Source organism: Meriones unguiculatus, chromosome 6 (assembly GCF_030254825.1).
Source record: "Meriones unguiculatus strain TT.TT164.6M chromosome 6, Bangor_MerUng_6.1, whole genome shotgun sequence".
NCBI classification, from domain to species: domain Eukaryota; kingdom Metazoa; phylum Chordata; class Mammalia; order Rodentia; family Muridae; genus Meriones; species Meriones unguiculatus.
The window spans coordinates 127,304,386-127,326,616 of NC_083354.1; the positions used below are offsets into that span (position 1 = coordinate 127,304,386).

The 22,231-nt window shown below is 40.4% G+C and overlaps 1 protein-coding gene across 7 annotated transcripts in view; it reads left to right on the forward strand.

Moving 5' to 3' along the window:
- The window catches only part of Runx1t1 (RUNX1 partner transcriptional co-repressor 1), a 153,779-nt gene that overhangs the window by 101,330 nt on the left and 30,218 nt on the right, over positions 1-22,231 (forward strand). For all 7 annotated transcript variants that reach the window (XM_021653803.2, XM_021653804.2, XM_060386013.1 and 4 more), the window contains 4 exons: positions 620-801; positions 14,115-14,365; positions 19,520-19,605; positions 20,137-20,338. In XM_021653803.2, the coding sequence (XP_021509478.1) occupies positions 620-801; positions 14,115-14,365; positions 19,520-19,605; positions 20,137-20,338 (721 nt within the window). The remainder of the gene's footprint in view (positions 1-619; positions 802-14,114; positions 14,366-19,519; positions 19,606-20,136; positions 20,339-22,231) is intronic.

A 22,231-nucleotide genomic window follows, 5' to 3' on the forward strand; every position in this document is an offset into this window, starting at 1 on the left:
AAAACAGCAACAGCCTGAACTTATGTCCAAGCAGCTCAGAGTAAATAAAATGCTGTCTTTGGTTTTGTTTTACTATCTCACTATAAGTATAATTGCCTGCTATTACATTACATAATGTCATAAAATATATATGTAATAAAAAGCATGCAAGGAAATATATGTAATAAAATATTGGAGAGTGTCAGAATTATTTATCAGTCTATTGGTATGCCTGTCATTTGAAGTTAGAAGTTGTCAGAAGATATTTCATGAGACTGGCCTATTGTTTGACCAGTAAGTCCCTAAATACCACTGAGTATGCTGAGTAGCCTTTTCTCAGCTTAATTGTTCTGTGAAGGCGTTATTTAACCTTTCTTCCTGGAGAAAGCCAACATTTGCTCATTCATGGAGCTTGAATCTTACTGCCTGCAGAACTTCCATAGTTTCAGGGCCCTCATGAGTCACAAGTACCACTGGAAAGAAGTGTTATCAGTAAGGAACGAGAGGAGAGAGAAGCGGACTCACCAGGCTAGCATGGGCTGACCCCAGTGTGGCTGCATTGCTTATGCTGCTCCAGGGTTTAAGCAGCACAGCCACCAGATAGACAGCTCAGAAGCCATTGACTGTCGTGTTCTTGCAGGCCAACCTGCCCCTGCTCCAGCGTGAACTCCTCCACTGCGCAAGGCTAGCCAAACAGAACCCTGCCCAGTACCTCGCTCAGCATGAACAGCTGCTTCTGGATGCCAGCACCACCTCCCCTGTTGACTCCTCAGAGCTGCTTCTCGATGTGAACGAAAACGGGAAGAGGCGAACTCCAGACAGGTGAGAGGGAGGAGGCCCCTGGGCTAACTGTGGCCTCTCCTCCTGTCTCAAGTGTGAGGACATGTTTAGGTCACTTTGAAATCGGTAGCCTCCATCTCTCACAAGACCAGTCTGGCCTTCCCATGCTGGCGTGGAATTTTACAGAGAAGTGAGTCTCTGGCCTGTGTGGGGGCAGCTTTTGTGCAGTCTGAACTGAAGGTTTCATTATTAAAACCAAAATGCAAAGATGAGTGATTGACAGAAGGACCAAGTACCACCATGGGTTCATAGATACACCTCAGCATTGAAATTCTCCCTTATTATGTAGCTTAACCCAACCGTAGATTTTAGGCTCCAGTGTTTGTGAAAATCACTGTTCCGTTTCCTAAAATTATGATGTGTTTAAAAGGTGGCCTATATATGTTAAGGCAATGAACACCCAGCAGTAGCTATTTGATCTAAGAAATGCTATATGAACTAAGAGAAATCTGAAAGGATGCCAGGATGAACTGATTCAAAATAACAGTTATATGACAGAGCTAACAGATAATACTTTTGCTGAAAAAAAAAATGTTTACTAGCCAATACTTACCTCATCAGATAGTCTGCCCTCAAGCCTGAGAGTTCTTACAAAGGGAAAAGGGAGACCTCTCTCCAGTAACCCACAGGTTAACTGTTGAATCTGTTTCATACACATGAAACTTCCGCATGTCTTATTTAAACTATTTTTATAAATACTTCAGCCACAGGTATTCATAGCATGAATGTGAAGTCTTAGCAGCATTTTGCACAGTATGTGTTAACTATGAAGGTGTTTAAAATGAAACTGTATTCTAGAACCTACTTTTGTACTTTACTCTCTCTCTCCTGATCTTTCAAGCAGCTTTGAGAGGTCATACAGTCACAGGAACTTTGGAGCCTTGGAATTACTCAGATACCTCTATCTCAGGCTTAATGAGCTGCCCTCAAACACATCACTGACTTTACAAGTCAGTGCGTTTCTATTCCAAGCAAGCCATGTTTCCTGAAGTTAAAGCAGTTCCGGTAGAATTCATCCTCTTGCAATACGATTTCTCCCTCCCTTCCTCTTTTCCGCCTTCCTCATACGCTTCCTTTTCTGATTTTTTGAGGAAATGCCTCACTCTATAATCCAGGCTGGCCTTGACTTTACTACACTCTTGTTGCTTTACACTCCTAAATTCTCAGATTATTGTCATGAGCTACTGGGCCTTGCTCAACATAGGACTTAAAAAATTATATATTCTTGCACAATTTCATTTTTCTCTCTTCGTCCTCATAGGTGTGTGTATGATGTATTCTTATATATCTGTTATATACCTTTCTTCACCTCCCCTACCAAATATTCCCTTCCTCCTCCCATCACACCAATGAGTCCTCTAAACACTTTTAGGTATATATTTTTTTTCTGCCTTTCTTTTGGTGGCCCATTGAATGGAATTATGGTTGCTTGTGTGAGCATGAGTAGGGACTCTTTATTTGAGGAGGGAAGCTCACCAGTGATTACACTACTAAAGAATATGACACCTCTTCTAGCAACCATTAACTGCATGTAGCTTCTAGGGAGGAGGTGTGCCTTAGAGTCCTTTACCCATCTATGAGGCAATGTTGACAGGCCTTGTCTTACGTAGGTTAGCCACTGTAAATTCATGGGTGCTACAGCCATGTCTTGTCCACAAGACAGCATTTCACAGCACTTCCTCCATCTTTCTGCCTTAACATTCTTTCTTCCATGGTCCTCTCGGAGCCTTTGACAGGCTGAGAGAGACAGCCCATTTATGGCCGAGTAACTGTTTAAGACTTCAGCATATTACATTATAAAAGGAGCTTTGTAATCTAAGTAGGGGATGTGTGAACCGTGATGTGGCTCGAGGGTAGATGGTTTGCATGTGACTCTCCTGCCAGTTCAAACACATTAAAGTCACAGAAAATGAGTACTGTGTTCAAGTATCGAGATATTCCACGTTTTCAGGGAGACAAGTACGAAGCTGTGAGAAAGAGAATTTATTTCGAGGAAGGTATAACGGGAAGGATTAGATGGTTGCGACAAATGTAAAGATAGCATTCTTGTTCTGCTGGTTCCTTGTGTGCATGTGTGCATGTATGCAGTCATGTAGACTACATTTCTAGGAGTCTTCTGTCTTATGCTTGATTAGGATAGTACCTGCAGTCAGATCTCCTGGGACGCTTCTTCGCATGGAGCGTTCTTTCTCAAGCTGATCTGTATTTTATAGTGGAGAGCTGGAAAACAGGTTTCCTTACTGTTAGGAGGAAGCGTAATGAGAATATATTGTGTAAATACATTTGTATCTTGTGGGAATTTTATCAGAGCCAAGAAAATATGGGTCTCTACAGTATGATTTTGCATATATTTCCTGCGTCTTGTTTGCATATGCATTTTCTTCTTCTCTGGTTATTTATTTGTATATTCTGCTCTACTATATGAAGTTTTATAGAGTATATAGCTGTCTGACAGCAGAGTTTTTTGTTGTTTCAGTCAATGTTTTGTTGGTACATATGGTCTGACATGGATGAGCAGCCACGGTGAGATTTTGGAGTCTATTAAAGTGGCTCATTAAAAAGATCAATCTGTTTCTGTAATAACACTGGGAGCCATCAGTCACCGGAAGAGGGAAAAACTGACACCTGAGGAGAAAACACATTTTGGTAATTTGTTCACGACATGTCACGAACAAAGAGCGGTCTCTATTTTGTTTACAACTTTGGGGGTTTAAATTCTGTGACAATTGCCAGGCTAATGTATTTCAGGGATGGGCTTTGGCAAGCTTAACTTTATTCTTATCCTAAATTTATTTTTACTGGCTATGCTTTGGTGGTAGTGGTGGTGTTTGGTTTGGGTTTTTAAACCATCACTGTTCTAGTTTGTTATGTGAGACAGTATCCAGTCCTTAGGCCAGCCAAGGAAGGTGCTGACCTGATCCTTCTGCCTCTAGGTCACAGGTACTAACATTACAGGCACACACCCCTGAGTATGGCTAATGTGGCTGTCATTTACAAAGACGTGCAGCCTCTACAGAAGTTTATGTAACCATTCCTTTGCCTTTTTCTATATGGAATAGTAAAATGCTTTGCAGTTCCTTGTGAAGGTAGCCTGGGGGAGAGTCCCTGAACAATTGTACTTAATGTGTAGTTCTATGGAATAATATTGCAGAGCCAAAACAAAACAAAAGACCTTAATTTTCATTTTAAAACATGTTTGTTTGTTTTTTTAGTAGGCAAAGAGAATTTTTATTTGTAGGAGATGTTTCTTCTTCTTTTTTTTTGAGACATTATTTTGTCATTTTGGAAATATCAAAATAATGTGTAAAGAGATGGTAACTGTGTGTGGTGTGTGCGCGCCAGTTAAATGTGAAGAACAAATAGAAAGCTCTTAGTTCCTTGTAAGTCAGCACTGATGCCTCACTGACTATCAGTGCTGTCTTTCCCGCCCAGGTCCTGGTATGGCAGGTACTTGTTCTGCCTTATATATCGCACTGTATTGCTTTTCCTTAGAGAACGCCTCTTCCTGACGAGAGCCAATGAAACGATCTTTGCTTTTGGATGGGTTCCATTGCTTGTTCGCTTTCTCTTAATCCGCTCAAATGATTGCTCCTGGGTACCAATTCTCTTATTCATCATTTTGATATGACTTCATTCCTCAGTTGAACACTTTCAGACTATCTGTTTCTGAAGCTGTAGATCTGGCTTAATATACACCCCGCCATCAGCAACTAAACTTTTTCAAAAAGCGACTTGTTTGACTCTAGATAATTTGTCACCTGGGAGGGTTCTTATGGATGGACCAAGTCAACTGCTTCTCTTCATATTTGAGAAAATTTAGGCTTTAAGAATTTGCCCAAAGTCACAAAGGAAACCTGGGTGTATATTTGTGATGAAATAAAGAAGTTGTACAAAATATGTTTGAATATGCATAATTTAAATGAGGAAAGCTCAATTAAGAATTGGATTTTTTCATTCTCTAATTAAATTCTTTTTTGTAATTGCAGAAGTAGGTAAATGCCATAGCATTATGTTCTAAGGTTTTATAAGTCTTTTTTAATGATAGAAAAATCCATAATGAGCCAGGTTTCCTGGCTTAATGAGTAAGTTAGTAAATGCTGAAGGTTAGAGATCAAAAGGCTGACATTTTGAAACTGTGTTGGTTAAGTATGTAAGGTTTGGCACCAGCTCACATGCCAACTGAACTGTGTATGTCCCTTTCTTCTCAGTAAAATGAATAAGGTTTCAGTGCTTTTGATTTTCTAAAAAGGAAAATGTACATACTCACTAGGGGAAAACTCCATGATTAATCAACTCTATGAATAAGAACTTGGCCTGCTCTTTGATCACCTCCCCCTGAGCGGGGAGCAACCCTACCAGGCCACAGAAGATGACAATGCAGCACTTCTGATTGTGATCTGATAGACGAAGATCAGAAGGAAGGAGAGGAGGACCTCCCCTATCAGTGGACTTGGGGAGGGGCATGCGGGAAGAAGGGGATGGGAGGATGGGACCGGGAGGGGAGGAGGGAGGGGCTTATGGGGGGATACAAAGTGAATAAAGTGTAATTTAAAAAAAATTAAAAATTAAAAAAAAGGGATGGAGGATAGAAATGGAAAGAGATGAGGAAGGGAGTTATAATTGGATACATAGTTAAACTGTAAATAATAGTAATAGAAATAATTTAAAAAATTGCATATAAAAAAAAGAACTAAGTCTGTCAGATTACTGCATTTTTCATCCCATGAAAATAAAATGGGAAAATTCTTATGATAGTAATTTGCATGCATTATGTATGCATTCCTCAATTTCAGGAAATATGCACGAATCTCTGTGGTAATTGTGTTCTTAGTCACATCAGTGATGAAGACTTCTGGTGAAATACCATTGGCTGAGAAAGAAGATGTGGTTGCAGGGTAGTTGCAGTAGTTCTTGTGTTGCAGTAGTTCTTGTGCTCTTGGTCACATCAGTGATGAAGACTTCCAGTGAAATACCATTGGCTGAGAAAGAAGATGTGGTTGCAGGGATGGTTCCCCCACTGTGAATTCTAGTTTCAACTGAAGCAGCCTTCCTTCTTGTCACTCCTGTCGGGTCTAGATGTTCCAAATATTCCCTATTCCTAGCTTTCTATTCCCATTTCTGATATCTGCCCTCATTCCTACATCTCATGTGTCATGACTCCACACCTGTCTCCCAGCCTGACTCAGTGTCTCTTATGTTACAATTCTATAATAATAGCCACTGTTTATTGAGGTCTTCAGATGTGCCCTGAACTGAATAATTCAACCACTAACCTACAGTATTATGTGCAGAGTCAGGAAGGTTGTACACTGTGTCTGAGGTCACGTGGCTTACGAGAGGGGATCCCAGTCCCAGGTTCTCCAACTTCAACACCTACGTTTGTGAAGCTGTGGTTTTCTAGTGTTGGCCTCCCAGTTCTACAGCTGGAGAACTAAGCACCTTGATGAGCTTGTTGGCTGTCAGATATGTGTTCTTCATTCTTTCTTCTAGTCCTCTCAGCAAGTCTAAGATAGTCTTCATTATGAAAATGTAAACACTGAATTTTTTAAAAGGTTAAGCCTCCTATATTCATATGGCCAGAAAAAGCAGAGCTAAATGCTGGAGCCAACTCTTTGTGACTCGAAAGTGCCTGCTCTTTTGAGTGTACATTCTGGGGAAACCCTCTTTCTCTCTAATGTATCTTAACAATTCTCCTGGTTCTCTGAACTCTTTCGTACACAGGTCCTGTATGAGAGTATAGAGTCTCAGAGCACCAGTTGTATAATATTTAATTTAATAAAGAATTTACTCCTAGTTTAGGAATGGTAGTGCATAACTAGAATTTTAACACTCGGCTAGCTAAGACAAGAGGATCTCAAGTTTGAGGCCTGCCTGGGCATCACAGTAAGACTCTGTTTCACATTAGGGTAGTCTAGTAGTATACGACAGAGCATCACACCAGTGTGAACAGTTCTCTAGTTCAGTATCCATCAAATACAGACAGGTAGACACTAGCTCACGTGGATGTGTGCACAGAAATTTAAGTCCAGTGGCAAGTTATAATCTCATGGAGTAATCCTCCATTGAGATCAAGTCTGTAGTAGGTGGAACAGATACAGAGACCCACATCCAGACAGTACACAGGGAGTGGGAGACTTCGGGACATTCAGTCCTAAATGCCGTGTCCTCACCTTCCCTCCCCTCAAAGCTCAGGGAACCCCATGGAAGAGCAGGCAGGAAGAATGTAAGAGCCAGAGGAAATGGAAGACACCAAGAGGACAAGAGCCTCCGAATCAGCTGATCAAGGCTCACATGAACTCACAGGGACCTAATGTGTCTCAGCAAACACAGAGCCTGTCAGGGTCTTTACCAGACCCTCTGCTATGTATTATCGCTTTCCATTTAGTATTGTCATGGGAATCCTGAGTGTGTGAACGAGGGGGCTTCTGATTCTTGTACCTTCCATTGAGTTCTTTTCCTGCTGTTGGGTTGTTCGCCTTCGATGTGATAGTTTTTGTTTTTATCTTTTTGTTGGGCTTTGTTAAAAGTCTGTTCTTTTCTAATGAGAGACAGAGATGGTGGGATTGAAAGGGAGGAGAAACTGGAAGGATTAGAGGAAGAAGAAAATGTAATCAGAATGTATTATATGAGAAAAAAATCTGTTTTCAATAAAAGGGAAAATAAAGAACACATCTTTGATTTTCCACTGAAGCTTGGGATGACACATTACATACACTAGTACCTAAAACAAAATAAAAGCAAAATAAAGAAAATGATTTTCTCCCACTTAAAAATAATTCAAGCTATGCTTATCATAGTAATTTTTAATAACATATACAATTACTTCTTCCCCAATAATCCTTATTTTTTGTTTGTTTTAAAAAGATATATCTCTGAAATACATGCATGAACATGGAGCATGGCTGACCAGGAACCAAATGTGGAGATTGGCTCAGGTACCAGGAGAGACTGGAAGGTTCTGACTAGAATATGCATAGACAAGTAGGAACACAGAGGCATCGAGAGAAAACAGAGCATTCCTGCAGTGGCGGAGATTAGAGGATGCAAAGGGGACAACCAGGGACACTCCACCTGGTGAACAGATGGCCAGTGCTAGGAGGCAGAAGAGGGAAGAATCGCCTTCTCCCACCTGGGGAAGGCAGGCCTAGGTGGCTCTCTGAACCTGTGTGCCATAATCTTTGAAAGTCCAGGCATCTTTTTTGTGTCTGGAGTAGCAGACATCCACCTGCCTCTTACATCTTTCGGAAGACAGTTGTGCGTGTTGCCAGAACATATCTCTCTTGGGAAGTTGTAGCAATAGAGAGATTAAAGGTGCTCTTCTCCATCTGGCCCACTAGTGACAGTGCTGTGGCATTCCAGTATTTGTTTCTCTTTCATTGCCATCTAAATGTCTCCTTTCCTGAAGACTGATAAGAAAACACAGAAATCACTGCAGGGTTTTTTTTTTTTTTTTTTTTTTTTTTTTTTTTTAATTGAGAATTAGCTTTGATTTTCTTTTTAAGGAGACAGGAAGGTTTATAATATTTTTTGTTTCAGTTACACATCAAGAAAAAACTTTATGATGTAAGATTTTTTTTAAGAGTCATCCATTTCTGAGCAATTTATGAAGGGACGTCTTGTACGATTATGCTTTGAGTTATGCTTGGAGAATGATGTTTTTCTTCTGAGCCAAGGTCCCGTCATGCTATGGAGATCTTAACAAACGGCACATTTCAGAAGATGGAAGGCATGTTTGATATTGCTTGATTAGTACTGAATTCTAATGCCCTTAATCTCTTCTTTAATAGAACTTTTCCTCCTAAAATTGAGATATAGACATAGGAAGCTTAAGAAAAAATAATGTGTCTTTGTGGTTGATGGAAGGGGATTTCAGATAAGTGTTCCCTTCCTGCTCATCTTCTCGGGTGGTGGAGGGGGACAGTCCAGGGTTGAATATAGCTGTGGAGACAAACAGCAGACAAGTTGGAAGAAACAACCCAGGATGTGCTTCGATGATTGCTCAATAGGAAAGACAGGATGGAAATCAAAATGGTCTGAATAAGAGAGGGTGGACCCAGGTGTATTACAGACCACCAACAGTTGAGTATTCAGAGGAAGACAGTTACTGAATTCCAGCAACAATGGAGGAGGGGTTGGGGAAGCAATAGAGGAAAAGAGGGCCGGTTGAGTTCACCCAGTCTGAAATTTCTGCTGAGCTCACATAAGTAAGCATCTAAGGCATTTTATGAAGTTATGTATGGAGCTAAGATTAGCTGATGTTTTTCTTTTCTTTTCCTTTTTTGAGATGGGATCTTACTCTGTAGTCTGAACTGGCTTTGAACTGTCAGGCACGCACTACCACAACAGGGCAGCTCTTCCCCATTGCAGTGTTTCTTAGGCAGGAGATCATTGCCTAGCCCCAGACAAGTTTTACAGGGGATTTTCCCAATAAAAAAACATACATCTAGAGAAAAGGAGGCGCTCAGACCCTCTGTATCTATCATTCAGGAGACTGGCCTTGCCTTTTTCTGTCACCTCTTCTTCACGACAGCTTGTTTTCCATCTCCTTGAAGGATGTAGTCTGTTGTATGCTGCACAGGGATTGTCAGTGCACAGTGTCCATCGTGGCTTGATGAATATTTCATGTAGACTTTTTAGAAAGATTTGTTTTATTAATACTTCTTAGATACATATCTGTGTATGGGTCTGCTCACATGCCACATACCAGAGATCTCATCTGGGGTTACAGGTTGTTGTGAGCTGCTTGACATAGGTGCCAGGAGTCAAACTGGCGTCTTTTGAAAGAATAGAATATGCTCTTAATCACTGAGCCATCTCTCCAGCCCCTCATGAAGGCTTTCCCACTATTGATTGATAATCTCTGTGACTGAGGAACTAGAAAAAAATAGCCTTAGTCTGTTAAAGAACATATTTAGCCTTTTTAAGTTGTTTCCCTACTGGGTATTATTGTTATTATTATTATTATTTTAATTTTTTACAATTTATTCACTTTATATCTTGTTTGTAGATATAACTTCTCCTCCCTCAGCTTCTCCTGCTCCACTCTTTCTTCCTATCCCCTTCCCCTAGTCCACTGAAAGGGGGAGTTTCCTCCCCTGCTATATGTCCCTGGATTATCAAGTCTCATCAGGACTGCCTGGATCCTCTTCCTCTGTGGCCTGATGAGGCCACATTGCCAGGGGGAAATGATCAAAGAGCAGTCAACAAATTCATGCCAGAGGCAGTCCCTGCTCCCCTTACTTGGGAATCCACATGAAGACTGAGCTTCCTGTAGGCTACATCTGAGCAGGGAATCTAGGTCCTCTCCATGCATGGTGCTTGGTTGGTGCATCAGTCTCTGCAGGACCCTCTGGGCTTGGATATTTTTTAGCCTTGTTGCTCACCTTGTAGAGCTCCTGTCACCTCTGTATTCTTCTCTCTCCCCCTTCTTCCATAAGACTCCCTGTGCTCTGTCCAAAGTTTGGCTGTGAGTCTCAGCATCTGCTTCAATCCCCTGTTGGATGGAGCCTTTTAGAGGACCCCTATAGTAGGCTTCCATCCTTTTCCCTGTCTTTCCTCTTACTGCTGTTTTTTTTTTTTTTCTTTTTAAATGATGTTTCCAGTTACTGAGCTGGCATCTGTGGCTAGAAAATTAAGGAAGCCAAGGCATGGTGCTGAGTCTTAGCTGGGCTTACTTCAGACCTTGCACATGGTTTTGACTAAGTGTTGAATGATGAACTTTCATTCAGATAATAGCTTCCGGTTGAAGAATATGGTATCCCAAGGTAGACTTTAAAAATTAAAAACCATCTTCCATATTGCCCTGAGGCATATTGTAGTGATTCATTTGTAGATTTGAGTTATTTCAAGGGAAGACTGGTTTGGGACAATGAAAAGGTATTTAATTTTGCCTAATACACTTTGAAAAGGGTAAAAAATAAAAATGCAAATATGGAATTTACCTAAGCAAACTATAGTTATAGTTACAAAACACAGAGACAAATGGCAATTAAGTTGTTTTAGTTACTACTCTGGACAACCGTCCTGTGAATAGGGTGGGGGTTATTGCTAGGCAGGGCGACCCTAGGAAGCTTCTCAACTCCATGTCAGGGCTCTGTTGTGAATGATAACTACCCCAAGGAGGTATGTTTTGTAACTTCACCAGTTCTCAGAGTGAGGGGATTCCATCTAGAATGCAGGGACCTTAAAGAGAGAGGACAAACTTGACACCCAGCTGTACCTGTGCTTCTGGGATTGGGAATTGGCTTTGTTTCTTCTGATTGGGTCATTGAAGTAAAAGCACTCATCAGAGGCTCACGTAAGCATGTCAACTTGAGAATTGGCAGGATTCTTTCACTGTTTCATGTTGCTGTTAATGTCATCGATATAAGGGGAAGCCAAAGCCACAAGCCGTACTGGTGTGACACAAATTTGTCAAAGGTGCTTTGATGTTTAGAAATGCTATGGAGCTGCTTAAAGATATTTAGGGTTTTTTATTATTTCTACATTCAAACAAACAAACACACACACATACATTAACTATGAATAATACATTCTGTAAAACAAAGAGTGGAAAACTTGACACAGTTTGCTGAGTTTCACACTTCAAGCTTGGTCAGAATGCCATCATCCCTGGGATGCTTTAATCTTTCTAGGAATGCCATTGGCATTAGAATATTCTAGCAAGAGTATTAGAATAACATTAAGAGTTAATTAGAATAGTAACACTAGAATGTAACGGAAGCATTGGATTGTTGGGTTTTCTCACCAGAAGGGGCCTCAGCTGTCACCTAGTCCAGTGGTTTTCAAACTTGCTTTTCAGCAGCAGATTATTTTTTCTTTAAAAATGAGATCTTAGGCAGAGCCTCATTTCCTTAAACAGGTAAGAGTGATCAGTGGGTTTCGCTGGCCCTTTAAATCCTGATTGGCAGGGCAAACAGTTCTCCGTTGCCTACAGAGTCCCGTATGCACGTCAGGCGTCACAGTTTGAAAACCACTGATCTAGTCCAACCCTTTCATTTTACAGATGAGCAAACTGAGGTCCAAAGAGGTTAAGTGACTTGCCCAAGGTCACACAGCTAGTCGTGGAAGAGCCAGGACTAGCTCTCAGGTCTCTTGACTTCCAGTCCCGTGCTCTTTCCACTACACCACACTGCCAGTAAGGTAGGTGCTGGGTTAGCATTATGTTCCTAGCTCGTCATGGTCTCCCTGCTTTCCGGCTGATGTAGGCTGGTAAAATGTACTGAATGTCAAACTGCGTAAATGTGTAGGATATGAAAGTACGCATTAGAGTCACATATACAGACTCACCATAAATCGATATCTGAAACGTTTCTTTCCACTTTGAAAATTATTTAAGTAATGTCTGAGCTGAACTGTATACTTCAGTCTGATTCCAGTGATCAATATATATGGAGTCAGTATGTTAAGTGCAGACACATGCTTGATGGGAGGAGCGGCACTGAGATTTCTGGCTGCTCTTCCCACGGTGGCCATGGACTGCTGTCATTTCCGATATCAGCCAGGCTCCCGTCTCCTTTAACTTTTGGTGGGCATGTATTCATTCCCATTGAACTCTGCATACTTTCTCTCCATTTCTTGGATGCTGGCATTCTCTGTCTCCAACCCCTTTATCTGTCTTTCCCTGGCTGGAGTGTATAAATTGTCACTGGGACTCCATCCTACGGGAACAGATGGGAAGATCCTTATAGAGCTCTGCTGCCTCTGATTATCTACACCCTTGATTCAGTTTTCCCTCCATTGGCTCCTTTGCTATAATCAAATAAGGACTGTCACTAATGCCAGGAAAGAAGGAAAGGTGTTGAATGGGCTCTGTAGCTATTTACTAGTTTAAGATTGAAAAGGCACATAGAACTCTGAAGCCCGTGTGAATTGGTAAGATTCTTATGAGGTGACTTCCATGGGAAAATAGATGTTACCAATGTTTCACTGTCTTGATGAGGAGAGCCAACTGTTGAAATGTTGTTAGTTTATAGGCGTTGCTTCCAGACAAAGAGAGATGTAATTTGCTCCTTTCTTACTGACTTTATTGGGTTACTCTCTAAAGAGTAGAGATGTATTCAGCAAGAACCTGTTTCTTTAGCCCTACTTGTGTCTGCTAAGCCAGGAGCAGCAATAAGCTATCTGGTTTCATTTGTGAAATGCATTTCTCCTAAACGTCAAGTTCACAATGCAATACATTACATGGTGAAATTCATTTGGGCTGTTCCAGGCCTGTTGTAAGACCCAATAGCCCGAGGCAGGGCACACAAACTCTCTAGAAATTAATTTACTGAGTTTTAAAATCAAGTAGGTGCTAGCTCTGAAAGTATAACTCAGTAGTAGAGAATTTACATATTATTCCTTGGGTTCAATCCCCAACACTACTCTCTCTTCTAAAAGAAAAAACAAAAACAAAAACAAAAACAAAAACAAAAAAAAAAAAACAAAGCAAAAGAAACTGACCTGGAGTTTCCTTGTAGTCCCAGCTAGCTGTACGACTGTTGACTGGTTTCTCTTTTGGTGACTGAAGATAATGTCAGGGACCTAGATTCACTGTATGAGTTCAGATGGATCTTTGCATGCAAGGAGAATATGGAAGTACTTTGTATCTTTGAGATCAAGTTCTGTGACTTACAATCACTGGTGGCCATTGAGAACCTGACATGTGGCTACTGAAAAATTAAGTTTTGAACTTTATTTAATTTGAATTAATTTACATTTTAAGACTGCCATTTCCAATGAAATAGCACTCACGTGTTCTTGGGGACAAAAGTCAGATGCCAGGTGGGATAGATTGGCACACATTATTCACCTAGATAGTAATTGTGCTTTACTCTGATGAAACATCACTAAACACTAATAGGTCTGTTCTCTGAATTTCTTGAGGCAGGGTTTCAGTATGTACCCCAGGCTGGGGTGCATATCCTCCTGCCTTATTGTTTCAAGGGCTGGGATTATCGGTGTGAACCAGCTTTGCAGCAAAGCAGATACTAGGGCGTCCTAGTTAGAGGCCAAGGACCTTTTTATATGAATACATCACCTGTAGAAGGAGACTGGGTCTCCTCTTATTTGTGACTTAATCACGTGAACCATAGCTGCAATGGGGTTGGCTAGATCAATGACAAGTGTGACATTTCCTGCTCCTGACATGGTGATCCTTTCAGGCTGAGCATGTATAGAGTTTCTTGGAAGCATTAATTTGTACTTTACTGGCCAGTGAAGAAACGTTCTCTTGGATATTGCTAGCTCAAGTCGGAGTGTCTGGACTATGTTGCATACTTTATGAAACAAAACTCTCTTTCTTCCCTCCTCAGAACCAAAGAAAATGGCTTCGACAGAGAGCCTTTGCACTCAGAACATCCAAGCAAGCGACCATGCACTATTAGCCCAGGCCAGCGATACAGTCCAAATAATGGCTTATCCTACCAGCCAAATGGCCTGCCTCACCCCACCCCACCTCCACCTCAGCATTACCGTTTGGATGATATGGCCATTGCCCACCACTACAGGGACTCCTACCGACACCCCAGCCACAGGGACCTCAGGGACAGAAATAGACCTATGGGTAAGACTGAAGGGTCTGTTTTCTTCTTTGGGGATTGCATGTTTGAAGATTTGTGCCATTCCTTCTCAACTGAATTTGAACATGTAATCTGATAGAAATAAACACCTCTCTTTCTGTTGTTTCCTTTGAGAAACTCTATTAATATGCCGGGTCTCTTCTTTAATCACTTGTATTCAATTAACTAATTAATTAACTTTGAAACAGTGTCTCATTGTATAAACCAGGCTGGCCTCAAACTCTGCCTCCAGAGTGTTGGGATTCTAGGCATGGAGCAATATCCTGAGTCATCACATGCATGCTTTAAGAGAACAGAGAGGGCAGAAACTATAATATAAAACCATCAATTCTAGTTGCAAAAGCCAGATGGAGTTTCCTTGAACTCTTATTTTTTTAAATATGAGGTTGCATATGTAATCCTGCCACTGACATTTTTTTAATTTATTTATTTTTCACTAAAATTTTGTATCAAAGTTGATTTTGACATTTCCTGTCTTCCTACTATTTCATATTCCCAGAGCATTACATGGCTTGTTGTCTGTGCCCTAACTTACCAGGAGTTCCGTGAGGAATACGTTGGCACATTGTTCAAAAGTACTAGGGATAAGAGTTAGTGTCAATTTTATTCAAATATCATAATATGGAAGGAGTGGCTTTGGAAAAACATATTCTATTTGCCTGTAGCCACATCGTTGTATCACAAATTACTGGTAGTGAAGTTTTTAGAAGACATTACCTTGTGAAGAACAAGTGTCAACCACAGAAACATCAGAGGCAGGATGAATGAGGCAGGTTGAGGTGCTATCATCAAATGTTGGTAAGTGTGCTGTTCTTGGGGGCACCTCGTTCCTAATTTTTGCTGAGTCCAGCTAGCAGCAGTAACCTACTGCTCTTCTTCCTGGAAATCATACAACCACAGGTGTTCCTTTATCACAAAACTAGTTGTTAGCAAACTTGCCAAACTTGGGGAACTTGGAATTTGGTGGGTATTATAGCAGGGATAAAAAGCCTGGGTGGAAAACAGCAGAGCCTAGGATGCAGAACTCTGGGAAACACAGTCTCCCATCCACCAGCTTTCTGAATAACAGTGACAGTCGCTTGTTTCCTTCTCAGGCAGATGCCTGACAGGCAGGAAAGGAAGTGAAACTTCCAACTAGATTACTAAGAAGCAGGAGTTCCCTAAGTAGGGCTTGTAGCCTGTCTTCGCATAGCTTTCCACATGTTTATAAAGTGGCAAGGGAAAGTTAGAGTGGAGGAGAGGTGACGGAGGCTTTGGTTTTGGAGCTGGTTGATTAGCACTTCTGGCTCCCACATGAGTGATTTCTGTATTTATATGGTGTATCAGATAAATGGTGAAGCATATAATTTGTGCTTTCTTAGTAGCCAGTCTGTCTAATGTTCACGCAAGTAATCTTTCTAAAGAGGTTCAGAAGTGGCTATATTACTTCCCAGTCTGCATAGACACTTTGAGCCACACATCAGATATGGCAGCAACCTCCGTCTTTACAAAAGCTTTACTATTTATTTATGACTCAAGGCCTGAAAACTGTTAATTGCTCGTTTTTATTTTTATTTTGAGGTAGGCTCTCTCTAGTAATTCCAGCTGGTCTGGAACTAACAATGTAGACCAGACTGGCCTCAACACCACAGAGATCCACCTGCCTTTGGCCCTCCCAAATGCTAGGATGATAGGTGTGTACCACCATGCCCCGCTGTAACTTCTAGAGTTTAAACAGCAGTGGAGTAGCCTGGCCCCTGTGAAACTGGCTCAAGAGATTTCCAGTTTTGGGCATAGAAATGCCCTCTTTCTTAGTCCACAACTAGTATTTGGAGAAGTATTAGTTACTATGAGCCAGCCATAGGGTAATCAGCACGGAAGTAAGTATGCTTTTATTGCACTGATTATGTTTTTATGTACTAATGTGAAATGTCCCCATATGAATCACTAGTTTTGTGCAATTTTCTCCTGACCATGTCTCTCACCTTTTAATTATACTATCTTATAAAGCTAATAGTGATAATCTCTATAAATATGTGCAACTACTTTGCCAGTGTTTGTTATTGTAAAATAAAATCTTGTTGTATGAAAAACGAATTGTGGTGTTACATCAAGTTGCCATTTTGAGAGTATAAAAATCACCATAAAGGTATAGTGTATAAATGCCTCTTACGTAGAGGCACATGTACTCATAAGAATCCTTGAATGAAGTAACTTTGTAAGCAGCATTAGTTTATCAATAAGCTTACCATTTGGTCCCATTTGTCTAGAATCTTCTGAAACTAAGAACAACTTAAGCCTCAACATTAGTGCCTAGTATCTCATGAATGGGAAGTGTGTACTTTGTTCATCACGCCTGTTTCCCCCTTTGTTTTCTTCTGTGGTATCAGTATGTTCATCTCATGAATGGGAAGTGTGTACTTTGTTCATCGCGCCTGTTTCCCCCTTTGTTTTCTTCTGTGGTATCAGTATGTTCATCTCATGAATGGGAAGTGTGTACTTTGTTCATCGCGCCTGTTTCCCCCTTTGTTTTCTTCTGTGGTATCAGTATGTTCATCTCATGAATGGGAAGTGTGTACTTTGTTCATCGCGCCTGTTTTCCCCTTTGTTTTCTTCTGTGGTATCAGTATGTTCAAAACCATGTGGGGCCCGAGAGTGTGAATGTGTGAAATTGAGATACTGATAAACATAAACATTCATTTTCCTAAGTTTTTCTTTCTCTTATTCAATTAGACCTAGGTATGATCCCCAGGCTTCAAATGCATTGAACCAGTCCTATATTTCTTCACCAAATACTGAGGATCAAACATGTTACTTAATAATAATTAATAATATTCCTTAATAATGATAGCAGTTATTATAGTGAGATGACCCGTAGCATTGTTTCACCAATGTTGGACTCCCATGAACTGCAGACATTCTATTATCATTAATTTTCCTGGGTGTTTTCCATGTGTATCAGTATTGATTTCATATGCTTGACATGTTGGTGACTTCTGTAGTTCTTGATTCTTATAGGTAAATATCTAGATGCCACGGTCATGAGTGTCCCTGTCACATTTGTATTCTTATCACTCTCTAGTTGTTTTTCTATGATGACTAATTTTCATGTTAGTGCTTTTTTTCCCTTAAAAACACAGGCAACAAATAAGTCAACAAAAATTACATATTTGCAAACATTTCAACTTGAAATAATCACAACAAACAGAGCAATAACTAAATATTACTTTCCCTTGGAGTCTTTTCTATTATGCAAATCAGTAAAACATCTTTGCAGTTTTCCTTTTTTACCAATAGGTGGCATTGACAATTTTAACTTTTAAAATGTAACTGAATATTTTCTAATTGGACAAAAATAATGCAAAACATTTTATAGTTAGCATTTTTTTTTTTAGCCTAAGAAAGAACTGTCAGGGATTTATTTCATCCAATCAGTCATAGACACATATATTCGTGAATGAAAACGGCCCTGTGACTCATCTGTTTTTTGCCCCTCTAAGTCAGCTCAGAGAAAGATCTCAAACAACTTACTTTTCACAGTAAGTGGAACACAGTGTCTTCTCAGTCTAGTGAATTCACTTCTTCGGCCCTCCAAGAAGGGTCCTTCATGTCTGAAAACCGCAGATTTTCCAGCCCTGGTTTTCTGTTAGAGTAACACTGTGAGGAATGGAAACCGAGGGCAAGGATTCAGCCATTTAAAGTGAAAAATGATGTTATAGACTAACTGCCTTTCTTTGAAAGAACGTAAAGGTCTTTGTCCACAGTGATTCGGTAAGATGACCCCTGATCAGACCCTTCTGCCCTTTCAGTGAGACACAGGGACTTTTCTGTGTTCTTGTGGAGCGTCTTTGCTGACTTTTCACATTCATGAATGTTGATGGTAAGCCGGGAAGAGCAGTTCACATCTGTTATTTCACACTTAATGGGCCAAGTCAGGTGGATTGGCCATGAGTTATAGCCAGCCTGGAGTGGAGTGAGACCATGTTTTAGGGAAAACAAAATTGGTGTTCACTTGGTAAGCGTTTCCAGGTTGATGTATATTTGTGTGTGCCCATGGATGTAGGGTGTAGAGGCATCTTTCTCATTCCATGTTTTACTTATTTTATGACAAAAGCTCTCTCACTGAACCTAGAGGTCACTGATTCACCTAGACTGTCTGGCCAGTGGGCTCTAGGAATCCTACTGTTTCTACCACCCCAGGAAGTGGGATTCAAAGAATGTGCTTTTTTTTGTTTGTTTGTTTGATTTTGTTATATGGGCACTGAAGATCCAAACTTAGGTTCTCTCATTTGTGTAGCAAGTATTTCACTGAGTGAGCCATCTTCACAGACTAGGCTACTTTTTCATAGCAACATTGATATGAAAGAAGCTTTATACACATGATCTTTGAGCTCGAATTTTTAGTTTCTTATCTTGAAAATTTATTATTTTCTTACTGGCATGTAAACTTTTTTTTATAAAGATTACGCTGTGGTGATTTGTAAGGTGGTTCATGCCTAAGTTCTCAACACTTTAGACTGAAGCTTAAAGACTAAGAATTTGAGGACAGCCTAGGCTGCAAAGTGAGTTCTAGGTCAGTCAGTTCTTCACAGTGAGACCTTGTCTCTAAAACAAACAAACAACAAACAAAAACAAATCAAACAAAACAGCTAAAAAGAAAACTAACGAGTTCTCATTTCTTCTCGCTTTTTATATTCTTTTGAGAGATCGTGGATGGCTTTCAGATTATCCAAGCTTTTGTTCATGGACCTAGTTAGATATGTGTAGTAAGATTGTATTAATTTACAGCTGTGCTGAAATGTGAAATTTTTACCATGCATCTTTTGCAAAACCATGTCAAGTAAGTTACACTGTTTTTATTTTTGATGCATTATAACCCTGGTTGGTATTGCATTGTATTGTATTGATTGATTGATCACTGGTATTTGAACCCAGGGCTTCACCACATTAAATCCAGTCTCGAACACCAACCTCCCTTGTTACTTAGGACACTAAGAAACCAGGACCCAGATTTCTTGTACTTTACAGTTCAGAAATGCTGAGGTCTCCTCCCAAAGTCATTAATCATTCACATCCTGGAGTTATTGCTCTGTGCTGATTGCGGATGGACTGTGTGCTGGAGGCTTTAGGGGATTAAGCCTTCTTCTCTGCATTTGTAGGGTTACATGGCACACGTCAAGAAGAAATGATTGACCACAGACTAACAGATAGAGAATGGGCAGAAGAATGGAAACATCTCGATCATGTAAGATATCAGTTATCTTTTGGGCTAAAAATGTTTGACAAACAAGTGAGGTTTTGAGAGTGCTTTGATGGCATCTCATTTCCTGTTGGGAGGGGTGAAAATTTTAAGTAGTCACTGTAAGTATTTGACGTAGACCGTAGGATTTAACTTCTAAATATATGTGAAGGCTGCTTAGGAGAAACATTAGCTCTTGGAAGGAGTGCAGATGAGTAGGCTGCTATGAAAGGGTGACTTAGTTTGTAGCTTAATGGGCTTTGTATGTAGAAAGAAAGATTTACTGAGTCTGTTAGGCAAGTCTATCTGTCATGACTCCATCCATTCCTCCTGTTCCCCCCCTCCTCATTTCTGTTGAATTTGATGAATTATTAGTTCTGAGTTTCAAATCTTTCCATCAAAAGTCTTATACTAAAGAAGAAAATGTTATGTTTCATTGGCCTGGAACTTGTGTTTTATTACTCATCAAGGTTTTAAAATTTGTAGTGATTTGTCTAATCTTCTTGCCCTCCCTCCTCTCCCCCGTTCCTTACATAGCTGCTAAACTGCATAATGGACATGGTAGAAAAGACGAGACGATCCCTCACTGTCCTAAGACGGTGTCAGGAAGCAGACCGGGAGGAGCTGAATTACTGGATCCGGCGGTACAGCGATGCCGAGGACTTGAAAAAGGGCGGCAGCAGTAGCAGCAGCCACTCCAGGCAGCAGAGCCCCGTCAACCCAGACCCAGTGGCATTAGGTACGCTTATGTTTTTGTTCATTGAGCACCTTGAACACCTATTTCATATTCTATTCATAATGTGTGTTTCTGAAAACATGGAGGGCTGCTGAGGGAATTAATTTCAGGACAGCAAAGGCTTTCTAGGTCCTTGATGTCAAGGAAGGTACGCAGAGTGGTATGTTGAGACATGGTGGTAAAATTCAAACAGTTTCAGGAGAGTTCACTGAGCTCCTGGCAGAGCTTCATGGCTGAAGCAGAAGGTGCCCTCGTTAGGTAGCCGCTAGCATCCTGACCCAAACCTGTCAACGCATAACTCGGCCCTGGGCCTGAAGTGCCAATATTTTTTTAACAAGGTTTCTAGAGGTCTCTTTAAAATAATATACATTTACAATTTTGTGAGTGTGTGTGTGAGAGAGCGCACAGTGCCTGTGGAGGCAGAAGCAGATGTTGGTTCCTCTGGAAATGGAATTAGTAATGGTTGCAAGCTGCCTGACTTGGGTGGTGGACTCAGATTCTCTAGAAGTGCTCATAGCTGCTGAGCTATCTCTTCAGCATCTTTTCTAAGTTTTAATTAAGACCTAGTTTGGAAGACAGTCCCGTCCTGTTGCTATGTCTCATCAAACAAACAGAAGCCAACTTACCCCAAAGTCCCTCTGGATGGGAGACAAGAATGCCATACGGTGTGGTTAGGCCACGTGAAAATTAGTGAAAATTGATGTAGCACTTTTGTTAGTTATCTTCATGTGTAGTGTTTATTCTTGATTTTACTACTTCTAGTTTTATGATGGGACTGTGTTATGACTGTATGAAACTATATTTAGTGTTGGTATTTGTAGATTGTCAAGATCAAAAATAGAATATAATCCCAAAGACACTAAACAGTAAATTCAACCTGAAAGAATTTCAAGTGGCCTGAGAACTTGAATAATATGTTTTATAGTTTGCTTTGCTTGCCGTTATGTGTATGCACTATTTGCATAAACGTAGTGGCGAGATGGACTTTGATGGATCTCATCTCTCCTCTTCTCTCATATTCACCAGCTAACTCAGTTTTGAATACAGTCTTTGCCGAAAAATAAATAGCACACATGCAGAATAAGCCTGTAACTTTGAATCATTGACACAATAACTGGTGATTCAAAATAAAAAATTTGAGACATATTTATCTGACTATTGATTCATATTGTCATTTTTAAAACTAAAATTATTGTAGCCAGTACAGTTTCCTTTGCACTTAGATTTATGGATTTCTGCAAACCTTTGAAGGATGAATGCTCATTGCCATGATAAATATTAAATAAAGAAGGATTCCTAGCCATGTAATTTACCCAACAGGCATTATTCTGCAGAGTTTACAGACAAATAGTATTATTTGTCAGGTTGCATTAAGGCACATAATGAAAACAGAATTAAGTCTGATTTGGACTAGTATTGGTCTAAACAAAGCTATGTGGAGCTAAGGACAATAAGCATCTTGTTTTTATTTTCTTATTGTGAACAAAAATTGGTTAATGTGACAGATTTGCTAAGGAGAAACAAAAAGGGATATTTGTAGCCATTGAAGTAGGAAAAAAATTGAGAGCCCTAAAAGAAATAAGCCTTTGGGAATGGAACCATATAATGTATGCTGGCTCTGTGGTACACATTCGCTGAGTTAGCCCTTCAACTTCATGTGCGTATCATGTCTGAGGCACTGTAAGGAAGATTCTTCATTCTGGCCTTGAGGAAGAGATAGGCAAAGGCCCACCTGATGGCCCTGACTGGTGTCTGCTTTACAGTGCTGAAGAAGTTTTAGAACCTCACTGGACTTCATAGAGAAGCAAAATGTTACTTACCCATTGGCATAGGTTAATGCATGGAGTTTGACCACTGCTGGTGGATGGTCACATTGCCCAGAAGAGCAGCCTCTGC